The 24706-nt window shown below is 43.8% G+C and overlaps 1 protein-coding gene across 1 annotated transcript in view; it reads left to right on the forward strand.

The window, feature by feature from the left end:
• The window catches only part of DHX36 (DEAH-box helicase 36), a 48589-nt gene extending 39424 nt beyond the window's left edge, over positions 1-9165 (forward strand). Inside the window, exons 22-25 of the mRNA XM_080652140.1 lie at positions 13-103; positions 4175-4295; positions 4924-5076; positions 5430-9165. Of these exons, the coding sequence (XP_080508266.1) occupies positions 13-103; positions 4175-4295; positions 4924-5076; positions 5430-5615 (551 nt within the window). The 3' untranslated portion in view covers positions 5616-9165. The remainder of the gene's footprint in view (positions 1-12; positions 104-4174; positions 4296-4923; positions 5077-5429) is intronic.
• Positions 9166-24706: the final 15541 nt, after the last annotated feature.

Here is a 24706-nt window from a genome sequence, read left to right on the forward strand (position 1 = left end):
CACCCCTAATAGATAATGAGAAGATAATTAAAGCAGTCATCTGTGCTGGTCTATATCCCAAAGTTGCTAAAATCCGACTAAATTTGGGTAAAAAAAGAAAAATGTAAGCATTGAAGATTATGAATTACTTGTAATTCTGTTCTTAAACTTTTGAAATTCTGTAATACAACAGGGCTCTTACATTTGTTCTTAGTCATATTTGGGCCAGATTCTCATTTTTTACTTTTGATTATTTAGGATAGGGGTGGGGAATGTCTGGCCCACGGGCCATATAAGGCCCGAAAAATCATTTGGTCTGGTCCAGCCAAGGCATTAGGGGTGAGTTAATTAAATGTCTGACCAAATATAGCAGATTTATTTTTAAGTTGGTAATTGTGTATGGCCCATGAATGATGTCAATACCCAAATGGCCTTTGGCAGGAAAAATGTTCCCCACCCCTGATTTAAGAGAAGGCAAACTGTTTAACAGAGGCATCACTTTCCCTCACAGCACATCCCTGGTGTGAGCTCTCAATCACCCATTCATGATTCAAAAAGAATGTTAGTGAACATAATAGTGTAAATACACGAAAAGTAAGCCAGGTATTAAAGTCATCTCAGAAGCTCAGTGACGTGATATGAGTGGTGGTTACTTGTAGCCATGTTATATCAAAGTTCTCTAAGACAGCTATCTTAAATTTTAAATGCAAAACTTTTAAATGTGGAAAAGCAACAACAACACAGTACCAGGTGGGCATTGCTTATAATAGATTTGCTTCAGGACTTTTTGCCTGTCTTTTAAAACATAATTTTGTAATTTGTCTCTTTGAATAATATTGTGATTTTACTGTTGTGAAAAATAAAGTATGACTTTTAATTAAATATATACTAGAGGCCCGATGCATGAAATTCATGCAAGAGTATGCCTTCCTTCACTCGGCTGTTGGCACCAGCTTCCCTCTAGCACCCAGGACCCAGGTTTCCCTCTGGCCACTGGGACCCAGGCTTCCCTTGCAGAGGAAGGCCCCACCCACTCACCGCAACCCGCTGGTTGGTGGCCTGGGCCTCCCTCTGCGGGGCGATCATAGGGCGATGGCCGGGCCCCCAACCAATCGCATCGCACCACCTTGGCTGGCCTGATGCCAGTGGGTGTCACAGCGTAGTCCTGGATGGTTGTCCAGATGGCCATTCTGCTGTTCGGCCATTCAGTCGATTTGCATATCATGCTTTTATTATATAAGATATGTACAAGTAGAGTTAGCCTCAGTTGTAGTTGGACAGAATGAAAGAACTTGGCATATTTTTGCCTAAGAAATGAGCTAGTGAGGAAAAAGAGACACTAAAGTCACAAATGGCTAGTGCTATGTGAATTGTTGCCACCCTTTATTTTTTTTAAGGGTGCTCTAAATTAGAATTATGTTTCAACAGTCATTAAAATAGTCCCTGGCCCAGTGAATTCATAAGTGAATAATTTAATTTGTGGCATATGTCCTAAGGAAGTAATTCCAGATTTTTTAAAAAGCTGTATTTTAAACAACATAGAAGTCCAGTAACAAGGAGAAAATTATCCTCCTAAATAATAAAAGGCTAATACGCAAATCAACCAAGCAGCAGAACTTCCGGTTGCTGTGATGTGCACTGACTACCAGGGGGCTGATGCTCAACTTAGAAACTGCCCCCTGGTGATCAATAGGCTCCCACAGGGGGAGTGCTGCTGTCAAAAACCAGGCTTATGGACTGTGAGAGGGTGCAGGCCGGGCTGAGGAACCCTGCCCCCATTTCCCACCCCTCCCCAGTGCACGAATCTCATGCACCGGGCCTCTAGTGATTTTATAATACCATCCTATCCTATATAATAAAAGCCTAATATGTAGATCAACCGAACGGTGGAACTACTGGCAGAACGACTGCACTGACCACCAGGGGGCAGATGCTCAGTGCAGGAGCAGTCCCCAGTCCACAGGCCAGCCCTGCAGAGGGAGGCGACCGGTGGCGGGTGGTGCCAGGCTGGCCAAGGCGGGTGCCAGCAGGGGATCCCTAATCACCCCGCCGGTCGCCCCACACATCAGCCCTGATCACCGGCCAGGCCTAGGGAACCCTACCCATGCACGAATTTCGTGCACTGGGCCTCTAGTATTATATAACTTTTCTGATAGGTGGGCATGTAAAATAGACATTGTTTAGTAACATATACAGTATCCGAACTGTATAGTAACATATACAATATCCAAACTTATATTAAGTGAAAGAGCTGTGTACCCTATGATTATAAACATAAAAAATATAGACCTTAAAAATAAAGCGCAGGCAATGTTCTAGGTTGTTGGTTCTCAGCTGAGTTTGATTTTTGCCTCTTGGTTCATTTGAGAGTGTCTGGAGACATTTGTGATGGTTACGACTGCTGTGATGCTACTGGCAGCTAATAGATAGAGGCCAGGGGTGCTCTGTGAGGACAGCCCTCTGATGCAAAGTACTCAGTATGTCAAAAATGCTGATTCTCAGAAACCCTATTCTCAGGTATAAGATTATGCGTAACATGAATTTTAATTGTGGCTGGATTATTCACATTTTAAGTGATCCAAGTACTTTTTGACATCAGTACTTCGTCAAATTTTTCTTCATATCTATCCCTAGCTTGAAAGGTAGCTTAATAGAGATTCTTTAAAATACAAATATTTTATGTATCCCTCTGCCATCCTGGGAAGGCGCTGGGGGGAAAGGGGGTAAGTCTCTTTGGACTGGTACTTTGTTTTGGTCTAGACTAGGGGTCAGCACGTTTTGGCACACTGGCCAAAAGCTTTGTGTACATTTTTATTGGAACACAGCCACACCTGCTTGTTTACCTGTTGTCTTGTGTCTGCTTTGCTGCTACACTAGCAGAGCTGAGTAGTTGTGGCAAAGATCATAGGGCCCACAAAGCCTGAAATATTTTTGTTCTGGTCCTGTATGGAAAAAGAGCCAGACTCTGCTGCAGCAGCAATGTAGCGTTTCAGGATGGCATTGGTTAAATGGACTGTGCAGTGAGGAAAATAATTTCTGAATCTATTCTGAATGATGACACATCACCATGATTTTGACAGAAGTATATGAATTCCTAGAAACACAGAAAAGATACTCGTTTCACTTATATGTGAAATGTAAAGAACAAAATAAATGAACAAACACAATTGAAACAGACCCATAGACATAGAGCAGACTGGACTGATGGATGCCAGAGGAGAGGAATTTTGGGGGACTGGGAGAAAGAGGTGAAGAGATTAAGGAGTACAAATTGGTTAGCTATAGACCAGCCACAGGGATGTAAAGGAAAGCATAGGAAATATAGTCAGTAACATTGTGATAACTATACGGTGCCTGGTGGGTACAGGAAACATTGAGAGGAACACTATATACTAGTAAAGTATATGATTGTCTAACCACTGAGCTGTACACATCTAATATAGGTAATTACCATTGACTATTTAAAAATAAGCCACCAAACAAAACAGCTCCTTATTGAATAATATTAAATAAAAACTCCAACAAATTGAGGTTAAATTTTTATGACTATCAAAGAAAAGACCCCTAGGAATGAAGAGACTGAACTAGAGTTGTGTCAGAGTACATTTATTCCAAGTATTCCTGTTTTGAAAATGGGGGATTTAAGTGAATGTGCAACCACTTAAAACTTACTTTAGAATAGGTTTTCAAAAGACAGTTGTAGCTAAAACTCCTTCTAACCATTCTTAATTTTTTATTTTATATTCATCTGGATGTATAACCTGTGAAATTTTTAAATTATCGTTTCACAAAGTTATTCTGTAAATTAAAGGCTTTAGTGTCATAATTGACAGTATTATGTATAGACCATTCTCTTGGTGTGAATCACTTTGAAGTATTTCAGCTGTTTTTTTCATTCTTTGTTCTTCAGTGGAATAGTAGAAACATAATTAAGGAATAGTTTGTCACCTTTTTAATGTGTTGAGTAATTATACCTTAAAGAAGAGGATTTGATGTTTGATTTATAGAGTTTTCACATTTAGCTGATATTTTTCCATGTTTTATTAAAAAATATATTTCCTCAAATATAAGTTTGTAAACTTATATCGCAAAAATAAATTGAACTTACCTGTGGAGCTTTTTTAGATTCTGGAATTGGTTTGGAATCTCCAGGATTTTTTTTTTATAAACAAACTCCATTTTAACTTTCTTAAAGGGTGAAAGTTTACACAAAAACTGATGGACTAGTTTCTATTCATCCTAAATCCGTTAATGTGGAGCAAACAGAGTTTCACTACAATTGGCTTATCTATCACCTGAAGATGAGAACCAGTAGTGTAAGTAAATAAAAATAATCATGAATCTTAATGTCACTGTTATTGTTTTCTTATCATTGTACAATTTTCATAATTATAAACAAAATTTGTTCTTTAAAAATTTTTTATGACATGAATTAGAACTTTCTTAAGCAAATAATCTATACTTTTAATGTGAATGTATGTCATGATCCATTTTTGTATTTTAATTAATTGGGACAGTTATTTGCTTTGCATAATTTTCTTTCAGAGTGTGCTTTCAGGAAATACTGGTATTTCTTGGTATAGAGGAGTTTACACTGTACAAAGAATTTTGTTGGCATATCAGTATACCTTATAAGTATTGGTCAGAATGTTAAGTGGGATTCTCTATAAAAATACTTTGAATTAGTGTTTTGGTTTTGTCACTCAAAATATTTTGTTTAAGAATAATGCTGTTGTTTGAAATAAAAATGTAAAACTATGTTTTTTGAGTTAAGAATGGCTTGTTTAATATTATTTCTTTATAACTAGTTTTTCTAATTAGACGAATAGGATAATACCTATTTTAGAAGGATCAATACTAATAAATTGATACTGATGGTAATTGGTTTAATGTGGCAGTAATTCAGACTCTTTAATGTGCTAATTTGCTTTAATTTCATTATAGATATACTTGTATGACTGCACAGAAGTTTCCCCATACTGTCTCCTGTTCTTTGGCGGTGATATTTCCATCCAGAAGGATAATGATCAGGAAACTATTGCTGTAGATGAATGGATTGTCTTTCAGTCTCCAGCAAGAATTGCCCATCTGGTTAAGGTGACTGTCTTTACGTGATTGTCTTTGAATATACTTGCCAGTTAAGATGTGGTCTTGTGGTTTTTGTTCGGGGTGTTATATGTTTTGTGAACATTTCTTGATATATTTCAGCAGAACAGATAGTGTGAGAAATTGATTCATTGTTTTTTGAGGTAGTTACTGACCAACCATTGTAAATGTCTAAGTGAGATGGAAGCTTAAATTTTTATACTGAACTTCAGTTGCTTACTAAATATTTAAGTCTTTTGTATAACAGCTTATGAAGTTCCTGTCTCAGCTAGTCATTTTTATTTGTTACATTGTTTTATTGTACATCTGCTTTTGTTGAACTTGTGTAATTTTTCCAACCTTAGGAATTAAGAAAGGAACTAGATACCCTTCTGCAAGAGAAGATCGAAAGCCCCCATCCTGTCGATTGGAAGGACACTAAATCCAGAGACTGTGCCGTGCTCTCAGCTATTACAGACCTGATCAAAACACAGGAAAAAGCAATTCCCAGGAACTTTCCGCCACGACTCCAGGATGGATGTTGCAGCTGACACCTTTTCTGTGGTGGTCGGAAAAGCCAATTTGATAGCCATCTTCCATCATAGTTTAATTGCTTGGCTAAATGCCAAACCCTGGGACATGAATAATTTTCATGTGTAAGGTAGAAACCTTCAGTAGATAGTAAAGACTTGCTGTGCATGAGTTCGCAATGTTATCTGTAGCTATTATAAATATTCCATAAAAACAATGTGTTCTCTGATCATATACTCTGTGTGGTCATACACTTTGGGATTATTCCTCTTATAAATAGTGTTGTACCACTTGAGAAAGTCCTCTCTGTTATGAAAAAAAAATTTTTTTCTGCCCATAATGACTGAGTATAGAACTGGTAAAAATAGAATGCTTACCTAAAAGGCAGTGTCAGGTAGGAATTTGAACACAGCCACATTTTTTAAATGAAACTTCTATCAGAAGTTCATTTGTTCCAATAAAACCCAGTATTTAATAAAATGTACAATGTGTAAATCTCTGCTACCCTTTTGGCTTGGTTTCTACCTCTCCCTTGGTTTATTTGATTTTTTAAAATCTTTTTAGAATATATTCATTCCTCTTTTACATCACCTTGTGCAGCATAAGGTAGCAATTGAGAGCATGGGTGTGGAGTCTGACCCTAAGTTAAAATTTCAGCTGTCACTTCGCTTCTGTTTCCTTATCTGTAAAATACAGGTTACGTTGTGAAGTTTGAATATGTTAATGCCCATAAAGTACATAGACTAGTGTCTGGCATGTAGAGTATGCTTACTAAATCTTAGGTAGTATTTGTCCCTGAAATATATTTTTATCATAGTCCATTATATTACACTTTTTTTCATACTCTGAGTGCTAGTTTACCCTCTCAGCCAGTGGACGTTAGTGTGACATGTACTGTATGTTTTTAGCCCTATCCAGTTGTGAGAAATACTGGTTATTATCCCACAGCCATCCTATCCCTCCCTCTTACTTGCTTGTTCAAGCATTCCCTCTCTGTGCAGCCTTGTGCCCAAGGATGTTGGACCCTTCATGGTCTTATTCCCCTTTTAAGTAACTGAGAAGGCATGACTACCCTGGCCAGCGAAAACAGATCTGCCAGGGGCGTAGGAGAAAGATTTCCCCCACTTACAGACTTGGCGCAGGAAGTTCTGCTCTCCTTGGCTGAATGAGAACTGCTGCAGTCATTTTATGGTCACAAGGTTGGCTCAGCGGGACAGGGGTGAAAATCAGTCCTTGTAACGCTAGTGAGCCGCTGAATTATCCAAACCGCCTTCCCTACTCCTGGATGCAATAAATCTTTCATTGAAACACAAACTATTCATCATCAAGCATTGTTAGCTGAGCGTTGTTTTTACCATTTGTTTTGTGATTTAATCGTTTGACCCATATGTCTGATAAAAGGTATGAAAGTGGTGGTACTGGACATACTACAAATAGAAACATCAAGAATCTCCTACTGTACTCTAAATAAAAGCTACAAATCTTACTGTGCCTTCCAGTAAATACAAAGAAACCAAAGGAAGATTATCTTACAATGCCTGGGATTTCCCGATAATGCCATGATGATCTGTTAACAGCATTGGTTCGGGGACTGCTCCGTTTCTGGGAGTGGGTGTCAACCTACCATTGCCTTCCAAGGTTTTGAATATCCCATGTGTCCTAAGTCATTCTCTTGGCTAGTCTCCCAAAAGTGACCTGTTTGTCACTGTTCTTATATTGAGTCATGTCACAAGATTGTAGCACCTTAGTTTTGCCCCTAAACTCAAGGTGACCATTAGGTCCTGTTCTAAAGAATGACTTTTTGCTTTTACTATACACAGTTGGCCAAAATGGTCTTGACAGAAAGCATTTTTTAAAATCTGTAAAACAAGATTACTAGTTAGTTGGTTTCCATGTTTGCGAACCAATATTTGGTCTCCATATAAATAGAAAAAAATGTTTCTGAATTGTTTTAATAGATCAGCTACTCGAAATTAAGCAGTTCCCACCCCCAATTTATGTCTTTTCTACAGCTGGTCAGGATGAAATTCTAATTGAAGGTGCTATTTTTGCTCTCTTTCTTTTGTTTACAAAATAGGGTGTTACTGAATTGAAAATGTATTCCAGGTCCCAGAACTATTTCCTTGGTAGTTTTAAAGAACAAGGCATTAAATTAAGATGAAAATGTATTTGCCTCACTGTTCTGAGTGATACCGAGGATAACTCTTGAACAAATAACCCTGAAACAGAAACTTACAAAATAACAAGGTGTAAACCAATCACTGAATAATCATTAAAAATGTCTTTAAAAAGTGGGTCCATGTGACACCTTCCTAATTCATTAACTAGGACAAAAGCTCTACATACCAGCAGTTTTCAACCATTTTCATCTCATGGCACACATAAACATTATTAAAATTCTGCAGCTCACCAAAAAGTACATTTTTTGCCGATTCGACAAAAAAAAACACAAAAAAACAGATTTTGATTTATTCACACTGGACAGCTATTGTGTTGGCTATTGTCATTTTGACAGTCTTAAGGGAAATGAAGTCAGTGCCCCTGACTAAATCATCAGGTAATGCATGCTTTTAAAATTCTTGCTGCATACTGCTTGATAATTGCTGATTTATACGGATAATTACAAATGATTTTCTCTTACTGCATTTTTAAAACAAAGTCCACCCTAAGTTACAAATTCCTTTTGAAGGAATTTAATACCCTCTCACCCAAAGTAAATGGCACTTTTCCTTCCACTTTTTAGCTCTGAGTTTGTGTATATTTATTTTTAAGTAATTGTGATTATGTAGTATAATCATATTTTATAATACATTGTTTTTAAATGACATTTTTATTCTGATTTTAAAACAATATCATTGTAGACTTTAGAAATTAAACAAGCATTTTACCCATTTTTATATATTTACATCTTTTTTAAGCTTTAAGGTATTATTTTATATATAATAAAATTAGCCAACTTAAGTGTATAAATCTGTGGATTTTGTCAAATGTATGAAATCATGTATTTGCTACCACCAGAAGCTTGATATAAAACATTCCCATCACCTAAAAATTTACTTTGTTGCCCTGTCCAGGTGGCTCAAGCTGGTTGTAGCATCGTCCCATACACCGAAGGTGGCAGGTTTGATTTCTGGTAAGGGTGCATGCAGGAGACAGCAGATTGATATTTCTCTCTTATATCGATGTTTCTCTCTACCCTCTCTAAGATCAATTTAAAAAACATATCCTTGGGTGAGGATTTTTTTAAAAATATTTCCCTTGTTCTCCTTTATCAATCTCCTGCCCCCCACTTTCCATTGGCAACCATTGATCTGCTTTGGTCACTAATGTTTTTACCTTTTCCAGAATTTCAAATGGAATTATATGTAGTCTTTTGTGTTTGGCTTCTTTCCCTAAACAATGGTTTAGAGATTATTTATGTTGCATGTATCAGTAGTTAGCTTCTTTTTTATTAATAGTTTGCATTGTATGGTTATACCAGTTTGTTTATAAACTCACTTGTTGATGGACCTTTGAGTTTTTTTCTGTTTTTTGCTGTTATAAATAAAACTTCTATGAACATGTGTATGCAAGTCTGTGTATGGATATATTTTATTTCTCTTCAGTAAATGCCTGATTAAGATTATTGTGTCATATGGTGTGTTTAAAGGAAAGTGCAAACCGATTTCCAAAGTGGGTGTACCATTTTACACACCCACCAGCAATGTGTGATGGTCCCAGTGTCTCAAATCTTTGCCAGGTACTGGTATTTTTAGTTGTAATTTGTTGTTGCTTTGGTTATTTTAGCATTTAGTGGATGTGGAACCATAGCTCATTGTGGTTTATTTTGTATTTCTTATCATGATCAGTGATGAGTATATTTCACATGCTTATTTGCTGTCTTCCTTTGTGTTTTGATTTTCCACCTCATGTTAAGTAATTGGGGCTTTAGGGATATGTCTGACTAGGGAGGAGGATTGTTGATGAATTTTAGAGATGCAGAAAATTATTAAATTCATTGACACTAAAAGTGGCAAAATGTGCCACTCTTCGCTTGGTTGGTATGATGCAAAGAGGTCAGCCAGTGTTAGGTGCCAGAAGAGAATAGCATGAGTGTCAGGTAACGGATGGCAAGTGGCTGCATGGCAATTGGGAGGTAAAGAATAGGGCCTGAGACAGCATTTCTTGATGTGGGTAAAGAATGCATGGGAGCCAAGGAAGACAGCTGAGGTGGAACTTTGCAGAGAATCCCATCAGTCCTGCTGAGTGAGCTAGGGGAGCTGTTTTAAATTGTGATTACCTTTTTCCTAGTTCTTAATTTTGATTCATGTCTTCATGGCCCACTGTGAATTTTCAAGTAATTTTTTTTTTCAAGAAGACAGTGACATATTTTGGAGTCCTTGCAGAATATATGATTTACCTTCACATAATGAAGGCAACTTGGGGAATAAAACTCGAGTTAGCAAAGCTTTCATTTGATGACAGTGATTCCTTGGTGATTTCTCTTTTTTCTAGGCTTTTCAGGTATATACCTTTTAGGTATTTTAATGCTTCCATTCACCCCATTCTCTTTTTTAAATATATTTTTATTGATTTCAGAGAGAGGAAGGGAGAGGGAGTGATGGAAACATCAATGATGAGCCAGAATCATTGACCGGCTGCCTCCCACACGCCCCCTACTGGAGTTAGAGCCCACAACCCCGGCATGTACCCCTGCTCGAAATCGAACCTGGGACCCTTCAGTCTGCAGGCCGATGCTCTATCCCCTGAGCCAAACTGGCTAGGCCACCCCATTCTCTTTTAACAGCTATTTCTCTTGTTAAATTACTTGGTTCTTTTCCATTGTTACTGGAAAACAACTTTTGATTTGAAGGCAAAGAAGCATTTTTGTAGGTTCTGGAATAAGAATATAAATGAAAGCCAACATACCACAAGTCTTGGATGAAATATGTCCTATCCTCCTAACTTGACAAATATACATTCATAATGAAAAAGTAAGAAATGGCATATAAAACCATGATTTTTTCTACAACTGAAGGTCAGTAAAATATCGATGATTTCTAGCCCTAGTTTGATGAGAGTTTTCCCAACTATTTCAACTTTTTCTAAATATTTTTACATCAACTGATATAACCATGGTTTTGCTTTGTTTTTTCTTCTTGGTGGATTGCATTGATTGATTTTCAAATATTGAACCAGTCCTACATTCCTAGAATAAACCCCACTTGGTTGCGATGTGTAATATTTTAAGACTAGTGGTCCGGTGCACTAAATTCGTGCACGGGAGGGGGGGGTTGCTCAGCCTAGCCTGCACCCTCTCCAATCGGGGACTCCAGGCCTAAACTGGCGGTCGGACATCCCTCTTGCAATCTGGGACTGCTGGCTTCTAACCACTCACCTGCCTGCCTGCCTGATTGCCCCTAACTGCCTCTACCTGCCTGATTGCCCTTAACCCCTCTGCTTGCCTGCCTGATCACCCCTAACTGCCCTCTCTTGCCAGCCTGATCTTGCTCGCAACTGCCTCTGCCTGCCTGATCACCCCTAACTGCCCTCCCTTGCGGGCCTGATCTTGCCCCCAACTGCCCTCCCCTGCCGACCTGATCTTGCCCCTAACTGCTCTCACCTGCTGGCCTGATCGCCCCTAACTGCCCTCCTCTACCGGCCTGATCTCGCCCCCAACAGCCCTCCCCTACAGGCCTGATCTTGCCCCCAATGCCCCCCCGCTTGCCGGCCTGATTGCCCCTAACGTCCTCTGCCTTGGCCCCCACCACCATGGCTTTGTCTGGAAGGAAGTCGGATGTCCGGATGATGGCCGGTCGACCCAGTCTAATTAGTATATTACCCTTTTAGTAGTATAGATAGATTATATAGGATAGGATTGCTTAAATGGGGGTGGGGGGACTTTTTCAGCAGGAGGAGATGCTCTTGGCAGACAAAAATACATAATCCCTATAGCTGGACTGATAACCAGCCATATGCACTATACTGCCAAACCGATCATTACAAAATTGAACCGCTTTCTTACACCTTACACCGAACAGCTGTTGCCCTTAAAACCCTTCCTCAGCCCCCACCTTAGGTTCTGCCTTTGCAGTTCACCCAGATTAGGTTCCGATTTGTTGGTTTCTATGCCAGTCAGCATCAAAAGCTCCGCCTCCTAGGCAGCCTTTGGCTCCTCGCACTTCACCCAGATTTGTTTGTGATTGGCCGGTTTCTATGCCAGTCAGCATCTCTGGGCTTATCAACGGGCCTGATCAGGGAGGCGGGGCTGATCAGCAGCCCCAGTGGAGGCCCGAGAGAAAGTGAGACACGGCTGCTGGCCAGGCCCAGAGCGAAAAAAAGAGGCAAGGGCTGATCAACAGCTGCCATGAAGGCTACGGATCAGACCCTGCTTCTCTCTCCAGGCCTCTCTTTGGGCCTGATCTACAGCCCCCTCAGCAGTCAGTGCTGGGTTGGGGCACCCACAGCGGCAGCAGTCAGTGCTGGGTCACCATGGCAACCCAGCACTGACTTCTGGTCAGTCGAGCCTTCGATCATTTTGGATGTTATGGACCCTGGGTTTTTATATATTAGGATTTTTGCTTCTCTGTGCATGAGGGATACCAGTCCATAGTTTCTGGAAGAGATTGTATAGAATTGTTGATAATTATTTAAATGTTTGGAAGACTTCAGTGAAACCATGTGCACCTGGATATTTCTTTTTCAGAAGTTTTAAAATTAAGAATTCAATTTATTAATTTTTAAGAATTCAATGTATTTAGTTACAGGACTAGACTTTTGGCAGTTTATGGTTTTCAATGAATTGGCCCATTTTTATCTAAGTTGTTGAATTGTCAAGTGGTTTAAATATCCAAGCTTTGGTCGTTATGAATGAAACTGCTATAAACATTCGTGTGCAGATTTTTGTGTGGACATAGTTTTAAACTCATTTGAGTCGATACCAAGGATTGTGACTGCTGCATATGGTTTAGTTTAATAAGAAACTGTCAAACTCATCCCAGTGGCCTTTGCACACCCACCAGCAGTGAATGTGAGTTCCTGTTGCTCCACCTTCTCAGCAGTATTTGGTATTGTCAAGGTTATGGATTTTAGCCATTCTAATTGGTGCATCATGATAATCTCATTTTAATGTGCAATTTCTTAATGTTGTATGATCTTAAGTATCTTTTCAGATGCTTATTTTCCATAGGTAGATATGTGGGAGTTTTCCAGAACTTTGCCCATTTTTAAGTTGGGTTGTTTTCTAATTGTTGCATTTTAAGAGTTCTTGGTATGTTTTACATGCCAATCCTTTATCAGATGTTTTGCTAGTTTTCTTCATACCCTGGATTGTCATTTTTTTTGTCTTTTAATGAAGTTCAACTTACCAAGTTTTCTTTCATTGATTATGCTTTTAGTGTGGTATTTAAAAAATCATCTCCAAACCCAAGATCACCTCGATTTCCCCCTATATTTTCTTCTAGGAGTTTTATAGTTTTTCATTTATTCCAAATAAATGAATATTTCTTAATTTTACTTTTGTTATTGATTTCTAACCTAATTATGTTATCAGAGGACTCACTCTGTCCTAACTCCAATCCTTCAATTAAATTTAAAAATTTGGTAAAACTTGTTTTATCACTCAGAAAATGTAAATATTCTGTGTGCCTGAAATAAATGTTGCTGAAATTGCTGCAAAGTCCTATTTATTATGCCTATTATTTTATAGTCATTCGTATCTACTTGATTTTTATCTACTTCTGCACTGTTATATCTTTTTTTTTCCTGTAAAGTGAGAAAGGTATGTTAAAGTCTCATGCTATGATTTTAGATTTCTTCTATTTCTGCCAATTTTTGCTTCATATATATTGAGATAATGTGATTGGGATAATATATATTTAGAATTGTTATATCCTTCTGGTTAAATGGAACTTTTTTTTTTTTAAACATATTTTATTGATATTTTACAGAGAGGAAGGGAGAGGGACAGAGAGCCAGAAACATGGATGAGAGAGAAACATCGACCAGCCGCCTCCTGCACACCCCCCACTGGGAATGCGCCCGCAACCAAGGCATACGCCCCCAACCGGAATCGAACCCGGGACCCCCCAGTCCGCAGGCCAACGCTCTATCCACTGAGCCAAACCGGCTTCGACTGGAACTTTTTTTTAAAAAATATATTTTATTGATATTTTACAGAGAGGAAGGGAGAGGGACAGAGAGCCAGAAACATCGATGAGATAGAAACATCGATCAGCTGCCTCCTGCACACCTCCCACTGGGGATGTGCCCGCATTCACGGTACATGCCCTTGACCGGAATCGAACCTGGGACCCTTGAGTCCACAGGCCGACACTCTATCCACTGAGCCAAACCGGTTTCGGCTTAAATGGAACTTTCATCATGTAGACTCACTATCCCTAGCCATAACGGTTATCTTAAAGATGATTTGAGGAGAAACCAAGATGGCGGCATAGGTAAACAACTAAACTGCTGGCTCGCACAACAATTTCAAAACTACAACTAAAAGACAAAACAGACACCATCCAGAACCACAGGAAAGCTGACTGAGTGGAAATTCTACAACTAGAAGGAAAGAGAAAAGCACACTGAGACTTTGAGGAGCTGCAGGAGGCAGAGGTCCGGAGGCGTGCGAGCGCGGAGAGGACTGACTACTGAGTGTGCATCCAGCTTTCTGAAGCGGGAGGGAGACGAAAGCCCCTGACTGCGCTGAACGCCAGTTCTGGGTGAGACTCTGGGAACCCAGACTCATTCGGTGAGAAACTGGACTGTCTGGCAGCGGGCGAAACTCGAGGGCGGCTTTCTCTCAGAGGTGCTTGCAGCGATTACTGAGGGACACTGAGACCCAGGGGCCTCATAGGGCAGGGCTGACGGGAAGCCAAGGCTGTCTGCTCCGCCCTGAGACTCTGCCCCATCCAAGCTGAGCACAGAGGCTTTTGCAATTTTGCAAGTCTTGTCTCATAAAGGTGTCTCCAGCACAGAAGTTCTCCCAGCATAGACACAGCTGATCCTCACAGCCAATTGGCCTGGAGGTCAATTCCTCCCAGTAATACCAACAACAATCAAGACTTAACTACAACAAGGCTGTGCATACAGTCCACAAAGGGGTGCACCAAGAGTGTCTACCTCAGGTAACTAGGGAGGCTGAGCCACTGGGCCATATAGGACATCTACCACACAAAGCCACTCTACCAACTCAGGGAAGCAGCTAAAATGCAGAGACAAAGAAACAGATCACAAATGAAAGAAATGGAGGAAAGCAAATGACCGGATATGGAGTTCAAAACCACGGTTATAAGGTTTTTCAAGAATTTCCTAGAAAAGGCTGATAAATTTAGTGAGACCCTCAAGGATATGAAAAAGGACCAACTAGAAATTAAACATACACTGACTGAAATAAAAATATTATACAGAGACCTAACAGCAGACTAGAGGACCGCAAGAATCTAGTCAAAGATTTGAAATACAAAGAAGCAAAAAACACTCAACCAGAAAAGCAAAAAGAAAAAAGGATCCAAAAATTTGAAGATAGTGTAAGGAGCCTCTGGGACAACCTCAAGCGTACCAACATCCGAATTATGGGGGTGCCAGAAGAAGAGAGAGAGCAAGATACTGAAAACCTATTTGAAAAAATGACCGAAAACTTCCCCCACCTGGTGAAAGAAATAGACTTACAAGTCCAGAAAGCACACAGAACCCAAAACAAAAGGAATCCAAAGAGGACCACACCAAGACACATCATAATTAAAATGCCAAGAGCAAAGACAAAGAGAGAATATTAAAAGCAGCAAGAGAAAAACAGTTAATTACCTACAAGGGAGCACCCATACAATTGTCAGCTGATTTCTCAACAGAAACTATGAGGGCCAGACGAGAGTGGCAAGAAATATTCAAAGTGATGAATAGCAAGAACCTACAACCAAGATTACTCTACCCAGCAAAGCTATCATTCAGAATTGAAGGTTAGATAAAGAGCTTCACAGATAAGAAAAAGCTAAAGGAGTTCATCACCACCAAACTAGTATTATATAAAATGCTGAAAGGTATTCTTTTTTTTTTTTCTTTTTTTTTTTATTGATTTTTTACAGAGAGGAAGAGAGGAAGGGAGAGGGATAAAGAGTTAGAAACATCGACGAGAGAGAAACATCGATCAGCTGCCTCTTGCACGCCCCCTACTGGGGATGTGCCCGCAACCAAGGTACATGCCCTTGACCGGAATCGAACCTGGGACCCTTGAGTCTGCAGGCCGACGCTCTATCCACTGAGCCAAACCGGTTTTGGCTGAAAGGTATTCTTTAAGAAAAGGAATAAGAAAAAGGTAAAAAATGATGAACAACAAATACATATCTATCAACAAGTGAATCTACCAATCAAGTGAATAAAAAATCTGAGGAACAGAATAAACTGGTGAATATAATAGAATCAGGGGCACAGAAAGGGAGTGGACTGACAATTCTCGGGGGGAAAGGGGTGTGGGAAGAGACTGGACAAAAATCATACACCTATGGATGAGGACAGTGAGGGGGAGGTAAGGGCAGAGGGTGGGGTGGGAACCAGGTGGAGGGCAGCTATGGGGGGAAAAAAGAGGAACAATTGTAATAATCTGAACAATAAAGATTTATTAAATTAAAAACAAAAATAAATAAAGACGATTCGATGTAGTATTGACATAGCTACATGTAGTGGATGTTGTGATGTCCTGCCCAGATGGAATTATTCCTTTAGCTGCTGGAAGTGCTATCAAGATGACAGCCTTCACCACCCTCTACAGGAATTGTAGGGAGTCCTCTCACCTCGGGCCACTTGGTCTTTCTGGGGGCAGTTTACACCATATGGGTGGTCAGAACAGGGTTATAAAGGTGCAGTCCTTGCTAAGTGCCCTCTCCTCTCTCCTCTGGAGTCCAGTTATATATCCTTGCATTCTACATGTCTCTTCTCTCCATGCATCCATGTAGGTTCCTTCTAGCCTCTCTTACAGTTCACCAATATTTCTTTTAACAATCTAATCCTATGTAAAAACCCAGTTCCACAATTTCTAGCTGCTGTTGTTTTTCCTTTGTCACTTCTTAAAGTTGTTAGTTCTGTATTGCATTTTAAAGTTTGGCTTTATCTCCATGAACATAGCTATTATCATTATTTTATTGTCTCCAATGATTTAAATATCTAGAATCCCTATGAGTGTCAGTTTTTTCTGTATCATGATGCTGGGTTTCAGATTTATTTTTTCTGAACCTTCCATTTGCGAATTTGTTTTTGGAAATACTTGAGAAATGAGATGATGCTAGCTTCCTCTAGAGTAGGTTTTGTTCCTTCTGTCAGGATCTTAGTATTCTAGAAGCCCAAAGAGGGAGGCTGTAGGTCCTCAAGATTCATATGCTCACTCCAGAGTAAGCCCTTGGAAGACCCAATCCACATGGGAGATTATGGCAGCCACTATGGCCAGCGTCATTTAGCACTGCAAGTCCACCAAGTAACACCACCTCTCTGCTGCTTTCCAAAGTCCAGCGAATAGAGCAGTAATTTGGAATGGAGGATGGAACAGAGGGGGAGGCATCCCCAGAGATGGTACTCCTCTTTTCCTTCACTAGCTTTTGTGGAAGTCTAACAAATGTTCCTTTGATTGGTATATCCTATCACATGGCTGTATTTTAGCTACACAGAATACTGGGAAACTAACAGCATTTTAAGGATTTAGAACGGGTGTTGGAGGCAGAAATCTAAGATGACTCCTGATCTCTGCTTCCTTGGTGTTGTGTCTGTGATTATGTTGCACTGAATGGCAAAGGAATCTTGCAGATTTAATTAAGATGCCAAACCAGTTGCTTTTGAGTTAATCATAAGGGAGGTCATTCTATGGGTCTAATATAATTACAGGAGTTCTTTAAAAGCAGAGTTTTTTTTCCCCTGCTGGTAGCATATTATGTAGGAAGTCAGAGGGATCCCAAGTGTGAGGATTCAACATGCCGCTGCTGCCTTAAGGATGGAAGAAGCCACATGGCAAGGAATATGAACTGCCAGTGGAAGCTGTGAGTGAAAGGGCGGGGAGACTCCATGTTCCTTTTGTTCTATGTCCTCCACCTCGTGGAGTCAGGTTCCTGCCCTAGAACCTCTTCAAGAGCCCAACCCACACTTTTGGATTAGCCAATAGAAATGCAAGGGGAAGGTAAGCCGCACCCTGCCCCATGTGCAACCTGATCCCGACCAATCAGCAGAGACCACACTACCTCACCCCTCCTACCTCTCCCAGGCCCCCTATAAATCAGCGCGTTTGGGGGCTGACTCTCTCTCTCTCTCCACCTCGCCGCTGCACCGGTGTGTGTGTGTGGGACTGAGCTCGAGCTAGCTCGATTAAAAGGCTCTTTGCTTTTGCATCGGACTCGGCTCCCTCGTGGTCTTTGGGAATCACGAAATCTGGGCATAACATTTGGGGGCTCGTCCAGGATCCCCAAGAACCTCAAGGGACCCCCGATCCGGAGAGTCTGACTGGCCACGGTAGGTGTCTGTCTGTTCCTTGTCTCTTTTTTGTGTGAGCTCATTTCTGAATCTCTGGTAGTGCCCGAAGCGGTCTAGGTGGACGCACCGGAGGACCACGGGCGGGAGGAATCAGGAGACGTCCTGATCCTCCTTCAGGAGGGACGAGTATTCCCCTCAAACCTCTGGGACGAGGTGGGTCGCTCCCACCGATCGGCGTGAGGCCGTCGTCCGCACTTTCGGTTTTGTCAGTTTTTGTTCCAACGATTCGCATTGGAAAGCTTGTCTAAAGGGCCCTTTGTTTGTCTGTGTCTGTGTTTTTCTGTTTTGTTTTGTGGACTCTGTTGACGGACATCATGGGACAGACTCAAACCACTCCTTTAAGCATTATGGTTGATCATTTCAAAGAGGTTAAGGGAAGAGCTAGCAACCTCAGTGTAGAGGTCCGGAAGGGCCGGTGGCAAACTTTTTGTTCTAGGGAATGGCCGACTTTTAGTGTTGGGTGGCCGCCGGAGGGGACCTTCGACCTCCCCACCATCCACCGGGTGAGGGACATCATCTCTCAGCCCAAGAAGGGACATCCTGATCAACTCCCTTACATTATTACTTGGCAGGACCTCGTGGAAGATCCACCCTCCTGGCTTAAGCCCTTTCTGTCCCCGCGCTCCCTGGAGCTGAAACCCATACTTGCTTTGCAGGAAACGGAGAAGGTGAAGAAGAAGGACCTCATCCCGCCTTCAGCTCCCCTCTACCCTGTCTTTCAGGGGGGAACTGAAGAGGAACTAATCTTTCCTCCCTCATATCAGCCCCCTAGAAGTTCACAGGGGGGCGATGCTCCCAAGCAAAGGGGAGCGTCTGGGGGCGGAGTTCCGGGAGCGTCTGGGGGCGGAGTTCCGGGAGCGTCTGGGGGCGGAGTTCCGGGAGCGTCTGGGGGCGGAGTTCCGGAAGCAGCTGCGGTTCCATTGGGAAGCCCACCTCTTACTAGACAAAGGGCTCAGAGGGAACTGTCTGTCACAGCCCCTGACTCCACTATTAAAGCCCTACCTTTACGAGCCGCGGGGCCCCCAGATGCGGATGGCAATCAACTCCATCACTATTGGCCTTTTGCCACTAGTGACCTTTACAACTGGAAGGCTCAGAATCCTAAGTTCTCTGAGAAGCCAGCAGGGCTTATTGATCTGTTAGATTCTGTCCTTTTCACCCACCAGCCCACGTGGGATGACTGCCAACAGCTTTTACAGGTCCTGTTCACAACTGAGGAGAGGGAAAGAATCCTCAATGAGGCCCGGAAAGTGGTTCCAGGCGTGGACGGGAACCCAACAACCAACCCGGTCCAGATAGATGTCTCTTTTCCCTTAACTAGGCCTGAATGGGATTTCAACACGGCAGAAGGTAAGGAGAGGCTCCGGGTCTACCGCCAGACTCTAATGGGGGGTCTCCGAATGGCTGCTAGAAAGCCAACTAATTTGGCCAAGGTAGGGAGTGTTCAGCAGGAAAGGGATGAGTCTCCAGCTGTCTTTTTAGAACGGATCATGGAGGCATACCGCACCTACACCCCCATGAATCCAGAAGCTCCTGAAAACAAGGCAGCTGTGATCATAAGCTTTGTAAACCAATCGGCTGCGGATATTAAAAAGAAACTGCAAAAAGTAGATAGGCTGGGGGAGAAGAGTTTAAAGGACCTACTGGAGGTAGCCGAGAAGGTGTATAATAACAGGGAGCCACCGGAAGAAAGGCAGGCTCACGCTGCGGCGGCTGCGAGCAGCAAACAAACCCGAGACCTAGCTAAGATCCTGCTCGCCACCACCGCGGACTCTTCCGAGGAACGGAACCGCCGTCTCCGCCAACTCGCCGGCAACCAGGAGGACGGTAAGGCGACCGCCCGGGGCGGGAGGCGGAAGCTGCAGAAAGATCAGTGTGCTTACTGTAGGGAGATAGGGCACTGGAAACAAGAGTGCCCGAGAAGGGCCAGCAAAAAGGGAGGCGAAGCAGATCGAGTGAAGGTCCTGGAGCTAGATGAACTGAGTGACTAGGGGAGTCGGGGTTCGGATCCCCTCCCCGAGCCCAGGGTAACTCTTAAAGTGGAGGGGACCCCCATTGACTTCCTTGTTGACACCGGAGTGCAACACTCGGTCCTCTGTACGCCTCAAGGAAAATTAACAAATAAGAAGTCTTGGGTACAAGGGGCAACTGGTATGAGCCAGTATTCATGGACTACCCGAAGAACGGTGGATTTAGGGACGGGCTGGGTATCCCACTCTTTTATGGTAATTCCAGAATGCCCCTACCCACTGTTAGGACGAGACTTGCTCACTAAGATTGGAGCTCAGATAACTTTCAGACAAGGGGGGCCTCAGGTTACTGATGGCAAGGGCCACCCCATTCAGGTCCTGACCATAAGGCTGGAGGATGAGTACCGGCTTCACCAAAAAGCCTCTCCAATAGAGGGCAGCACAGACAAATGGCTGCAGGAGTTCCCCACGGCTTGGGCGGAGACAGGGGGAGTGGGGCTCGCCGCCCACAGGGCCCCAATCCTGGTAGAGTTAAAACCAGGGGAAGGCCCGGTGAGAATCAAACAGTACCCCATGCCTCAGGAAGCCCGGAAGGGAATTCAGCCACACATTCGGAGACTGAGGGGCCTAGGGGTGCTGGTCCCCTGCCAGTCTGCCTGGAACACCCCCCTCCTGCCAGTCAAGAAGCCCCACACGAATGACTACCGGCCGGTACAGGACCTCCGAGAAGTAAATAAAAGAGTTATGGACATACATCCAACGGTCCCCAACCCATACACTCTCTTAAGCTCTCTGGCACCCTCCCGTGTCTGGTATACTGTGTTAGATTTGAAGGATGCCTTTTTCAGTTTGCCGCTCGCTCCCCGTAGTCAATTCCTGTTTGCTTTCGAATGGCATGACCCGGAAGAGGGTTACAGTGGACAACTGATGTGGACTCGGTTGCCTCAGGGGTTCAAGAACTCGCCCACCATCTTCGATGAGGCCCTGCATGAGGACCTGGGTGAGTACCGGAGAGCACACCCCAACCTCACTCTCCTTCAGTATGTGGACAATATCCTGATTGCAGCAGACACAGCTGAGGACTGCAAGGAGGGGACAAGAGACCTGCTGGCCTCCTTGGGGGCCCTTGGATACCGGGCTTCTGCAAAGAAGGCTCAGATATGCAAAGAAAGGGTGAGTTACCTGGGATACATCCTGGAGGGTGGACAGCGGCGGCTGTCGGATGCCAGAAAAGAGACTGTTTTGAAAATCCCATCCCCCACCTCCCGAAGGGAAGTAAGGGAATTCCTAGGATCGGCTGGCTACTGCTGCCTCTGGATACCGGGTTTCGCAGAGATTGCCAGGCCCCTATACGAGGCAACCAAGGAGGGAAAGGCCTTTGAATGGACTGAAAGAGAGAAGGCAGCCTTTAAGCAGTTAAAGAAAGCCCTCCTAAGTGCTCCGGCCCTGGGCCTGCCAGACATCACGAAGCCCTTCCATCTCTTTGTAGATGAACACAAAGGAATAGCGAAAGGGGTCCTAACTCAGACCCTAGGCCCCTGGAGCCGCCCGGTGGCTTATTTGTCCAAGAAGTTAGACCCTGTAGCTGCTGGCTGGCCACCGTGCCTAAGGATTATTGCGGCAACGGCGCTTTTAGTCAAAGACGCTGACAAACTGACCCTGGGGCAGGAAGTCTGGATCACCACCCCACATGCCATTGAGGGAGTCCTGAAGCAGCCTCCTGATAGATGGATGAGCAATGCACGTATAACCCACTATCAGAGTCTCCTTCTCAACCCTCCCAGAGTACGGTTTCATCCCAGTGCGGCCCTCAACCCTGCCACCTTGCTGCCCGACCCAGACCTAGATGCTCCCCTACATGATTGTGCAGGAATCCTAGAGCAAGTGCATGGGCTCCGGAAGGACCTGACTGACCAGCCCCTTCCAGATGCAGACGTCACCTGGTTCACCGATGGAAGCAGCTTCGTACGGGACGGGAGCAGGTATGCGGGTGCGGCTGTAGTCACTGAAACGGACACTGTATGGGCAGAGGCTCTACCCCCCGGGACGTCAGCCCAGAGAGCAGAGCTTGTGGCCCTCACCAAGGCCCTGACACTGGGAGCTGGAAAGCGGCTCAACATCTACACAGACAGCCGGTATGCATTCGCCACTGCTCATGTTCATGGGGCAATCTACCAAGAGAGAGGGCTACTAACAGCAGAGGGGCGGACTATAAAGAATAAACAGGAGATACTCGACTTACTCTCAGCCTTATGGCTCCCTGCCAAACTGGCCATCATACACTGCCAAGGACACCAGAAGGCTGACAACCCAGTGGCAAGAGGAAACCGCAGGGCTGACCAGGAGGCCAAGGCAGTAGCCATTTCTCCGATCCCCACCATGGCCTTACAGCTCCCAGACCCAGGAGACCCAGTTCTGCCAGTTCATCCAGGATATTCCCTGGAGGAGTTACAGCGTATTAGGAAGCTTCCCCAAGCAAAGGAGGAGAAGGGGTGGTGGTATACACCACAAGGGGAGCTCATACTGCCAGACCAGCTTGGAGTCTCCATGATAAAACACATGCACCGGTCCACTCACCTGGGGGCACGTAAATTAAAGGACTTAATCCGACACGCCAGAATTAAGATCCACCAGCAGGACGTTAAAATAGAGCAGGTTGTATCTGCTTGCAAGACCTGTCAACTCACAAATGCGAGAATCCGGCCAAGTGAAAAAGGAACCAGGGTTCGAGGAACCAAGCCTGGGGCACAATGGGAGGTCGACTTCACTGAGGTTAAACCAGGAAAGTATGGCTATAAATATCTTTTAGTATTTGTAGATACCTTCTCCGGATGGGTAGAAGCATATCCAACTAAACATGAAACAGCTCAGACGGTAGCTAAGAAGCTGCTAGAAGACATCTTGCCCAGGTATGGTTTTCCCGCTGAGATAGGGTCAGACAATGGACCAGCTTTTGTCTCGCAGGTAACGCAGGCAGTGGCCAAGGCCATTGGGGCAAATTGGAAATTGCATTGTGCTTATAGGCCCCAAAGCTCAGGGCAAGTAGAAAGGATGAATAGAACTCTAAAAGAGACCCTTACCAAATTGACCATGGAGACTGGCGGGGACTGGGTGGCTCTCCTTCCATATGCCCTTTACCGGGTTAGGAACTCTCCCTACACCCTGGGTTTTACTCCTTATGAGATCATGTTTGGTCGGCCACCCCCTATTATCCCTAACCTTAAAGCCGAATTTCTTACAGAATTTGAAAGTCAAGAACTGTTTCTTTCCTTGAGAGGGCTCCAGAGGGCGCACGAAGACATTTGGCCACGCCTCCCCGCAATCTACGAGACCGGCCCAGCCCCGACTCCTCATCAGCATAAGCCCGGGGACTGGGTCTATGTCAAGAGACACCGCTGGGAGACCCTTGAGCCACGATGGAAGGGTCCCTATGTCGTGGTGCTGACGACCCCCACCGCTCTCAAGGTAGACGGCGTCGCAACCTGGGTCCATCACACTCACGTCCGGTCAGCGGACCCATCTGTGATCCAGGAAGACTTCGTCACCAAATGGAGCATCGATCGAGATCAATGCAACCCGCTCAAGCTCAAGCTACAGCGTGCTCGACCTGCCTGATGCTGGAGGGGGAAGGAAGACTTGGGGACTCCGATTTTATCAGTACAGGGAATTTGGGGTGGTGTACCCTCGTGACCCAGGAATGTTGTCCAGTAGAAATACAAACCGACCCATGATTGGGCCTGTAAGTTTCAAGACAAGGGGGGAATGAAAGGGCGGGGAGACTCCATGTTCCTTTTGTTCTATGTCCTCCACCTCGTGGAGTCAGGTTCCTGCCCTAGAACCTCTTCAAGAGCCCAACCCACACTTTTGGATTAGCCAATAGAAATGCAAGGGGAAGGTAAGCCGCACCCTGCCCCATGTGCAACCTGATCCCGACCAATCAGCAGAGACCACACTACCTCACCCCTCCTACCTCTCCCAGGCCCCCTATAAATCAGCGCGTTTGGGGGCTGACGCTCTCTCTCTCTCCACCTCGCCGCTGTGCCGGTGTGTGTGTGTGTGTGTGGGACTGAGCTCGAGCTAGCTCGATTAAAAGGCTCTTTGCTTTTGCATCGGACTCGGCTCCCTCGTGGTCTTTGGGAATCACGAAATCTGGGCATAACATGAGCATTCTCTCCTCACCCGGCACCGGCAGCCAGCACGGAAACAGGGACCTCAGTCCGACTGTCACAAGGAATTGAAGGTGTGAATGACAGGTATGAGCTTGAAAGAAGACACCTTAGCTCCCTCCAGCTGAGAAATCAGCCAGCCAACACTCTGACTTCAGTCTGTGATGCTCTAAGCAGAGAACCCCACCAGGCCATCCTGGACTTCTGACTACAGAACTATGAGATAGCCCTGGCTGGTGTGGCTTGGTTAAGCATCGTCCCATGCACTGAGAGGCTGCTGGTTCGATTCCCAGTCTGGGCACATGCCTGGGTTGCAGGCTGGATTCTCAGTACAGGGCATGTAGGAGGCAGCCAATAGATGTTTCTCTCTCATCAATGTTTCTCTCTCTCTCCCTCTCTCTCTAAGAATTAAAAACATTTTTAAAAACTGTGAGATAAAAAATGTGTTGTCTTATAGAAATCTGTCACACAGCAAAAAATAAA

Source organism: Plecotus auritus (assembly GCF_963455305.1).
Source record: "Plecotus auritus genome assembly, chromosome: 2".
Classification (NCBI taxonomy): Eukaryota; Metazoa; Chordata; class Mammalia; order Chiroptera; family Vespertilionidae; genus Plecotus; species Plecotus auritus.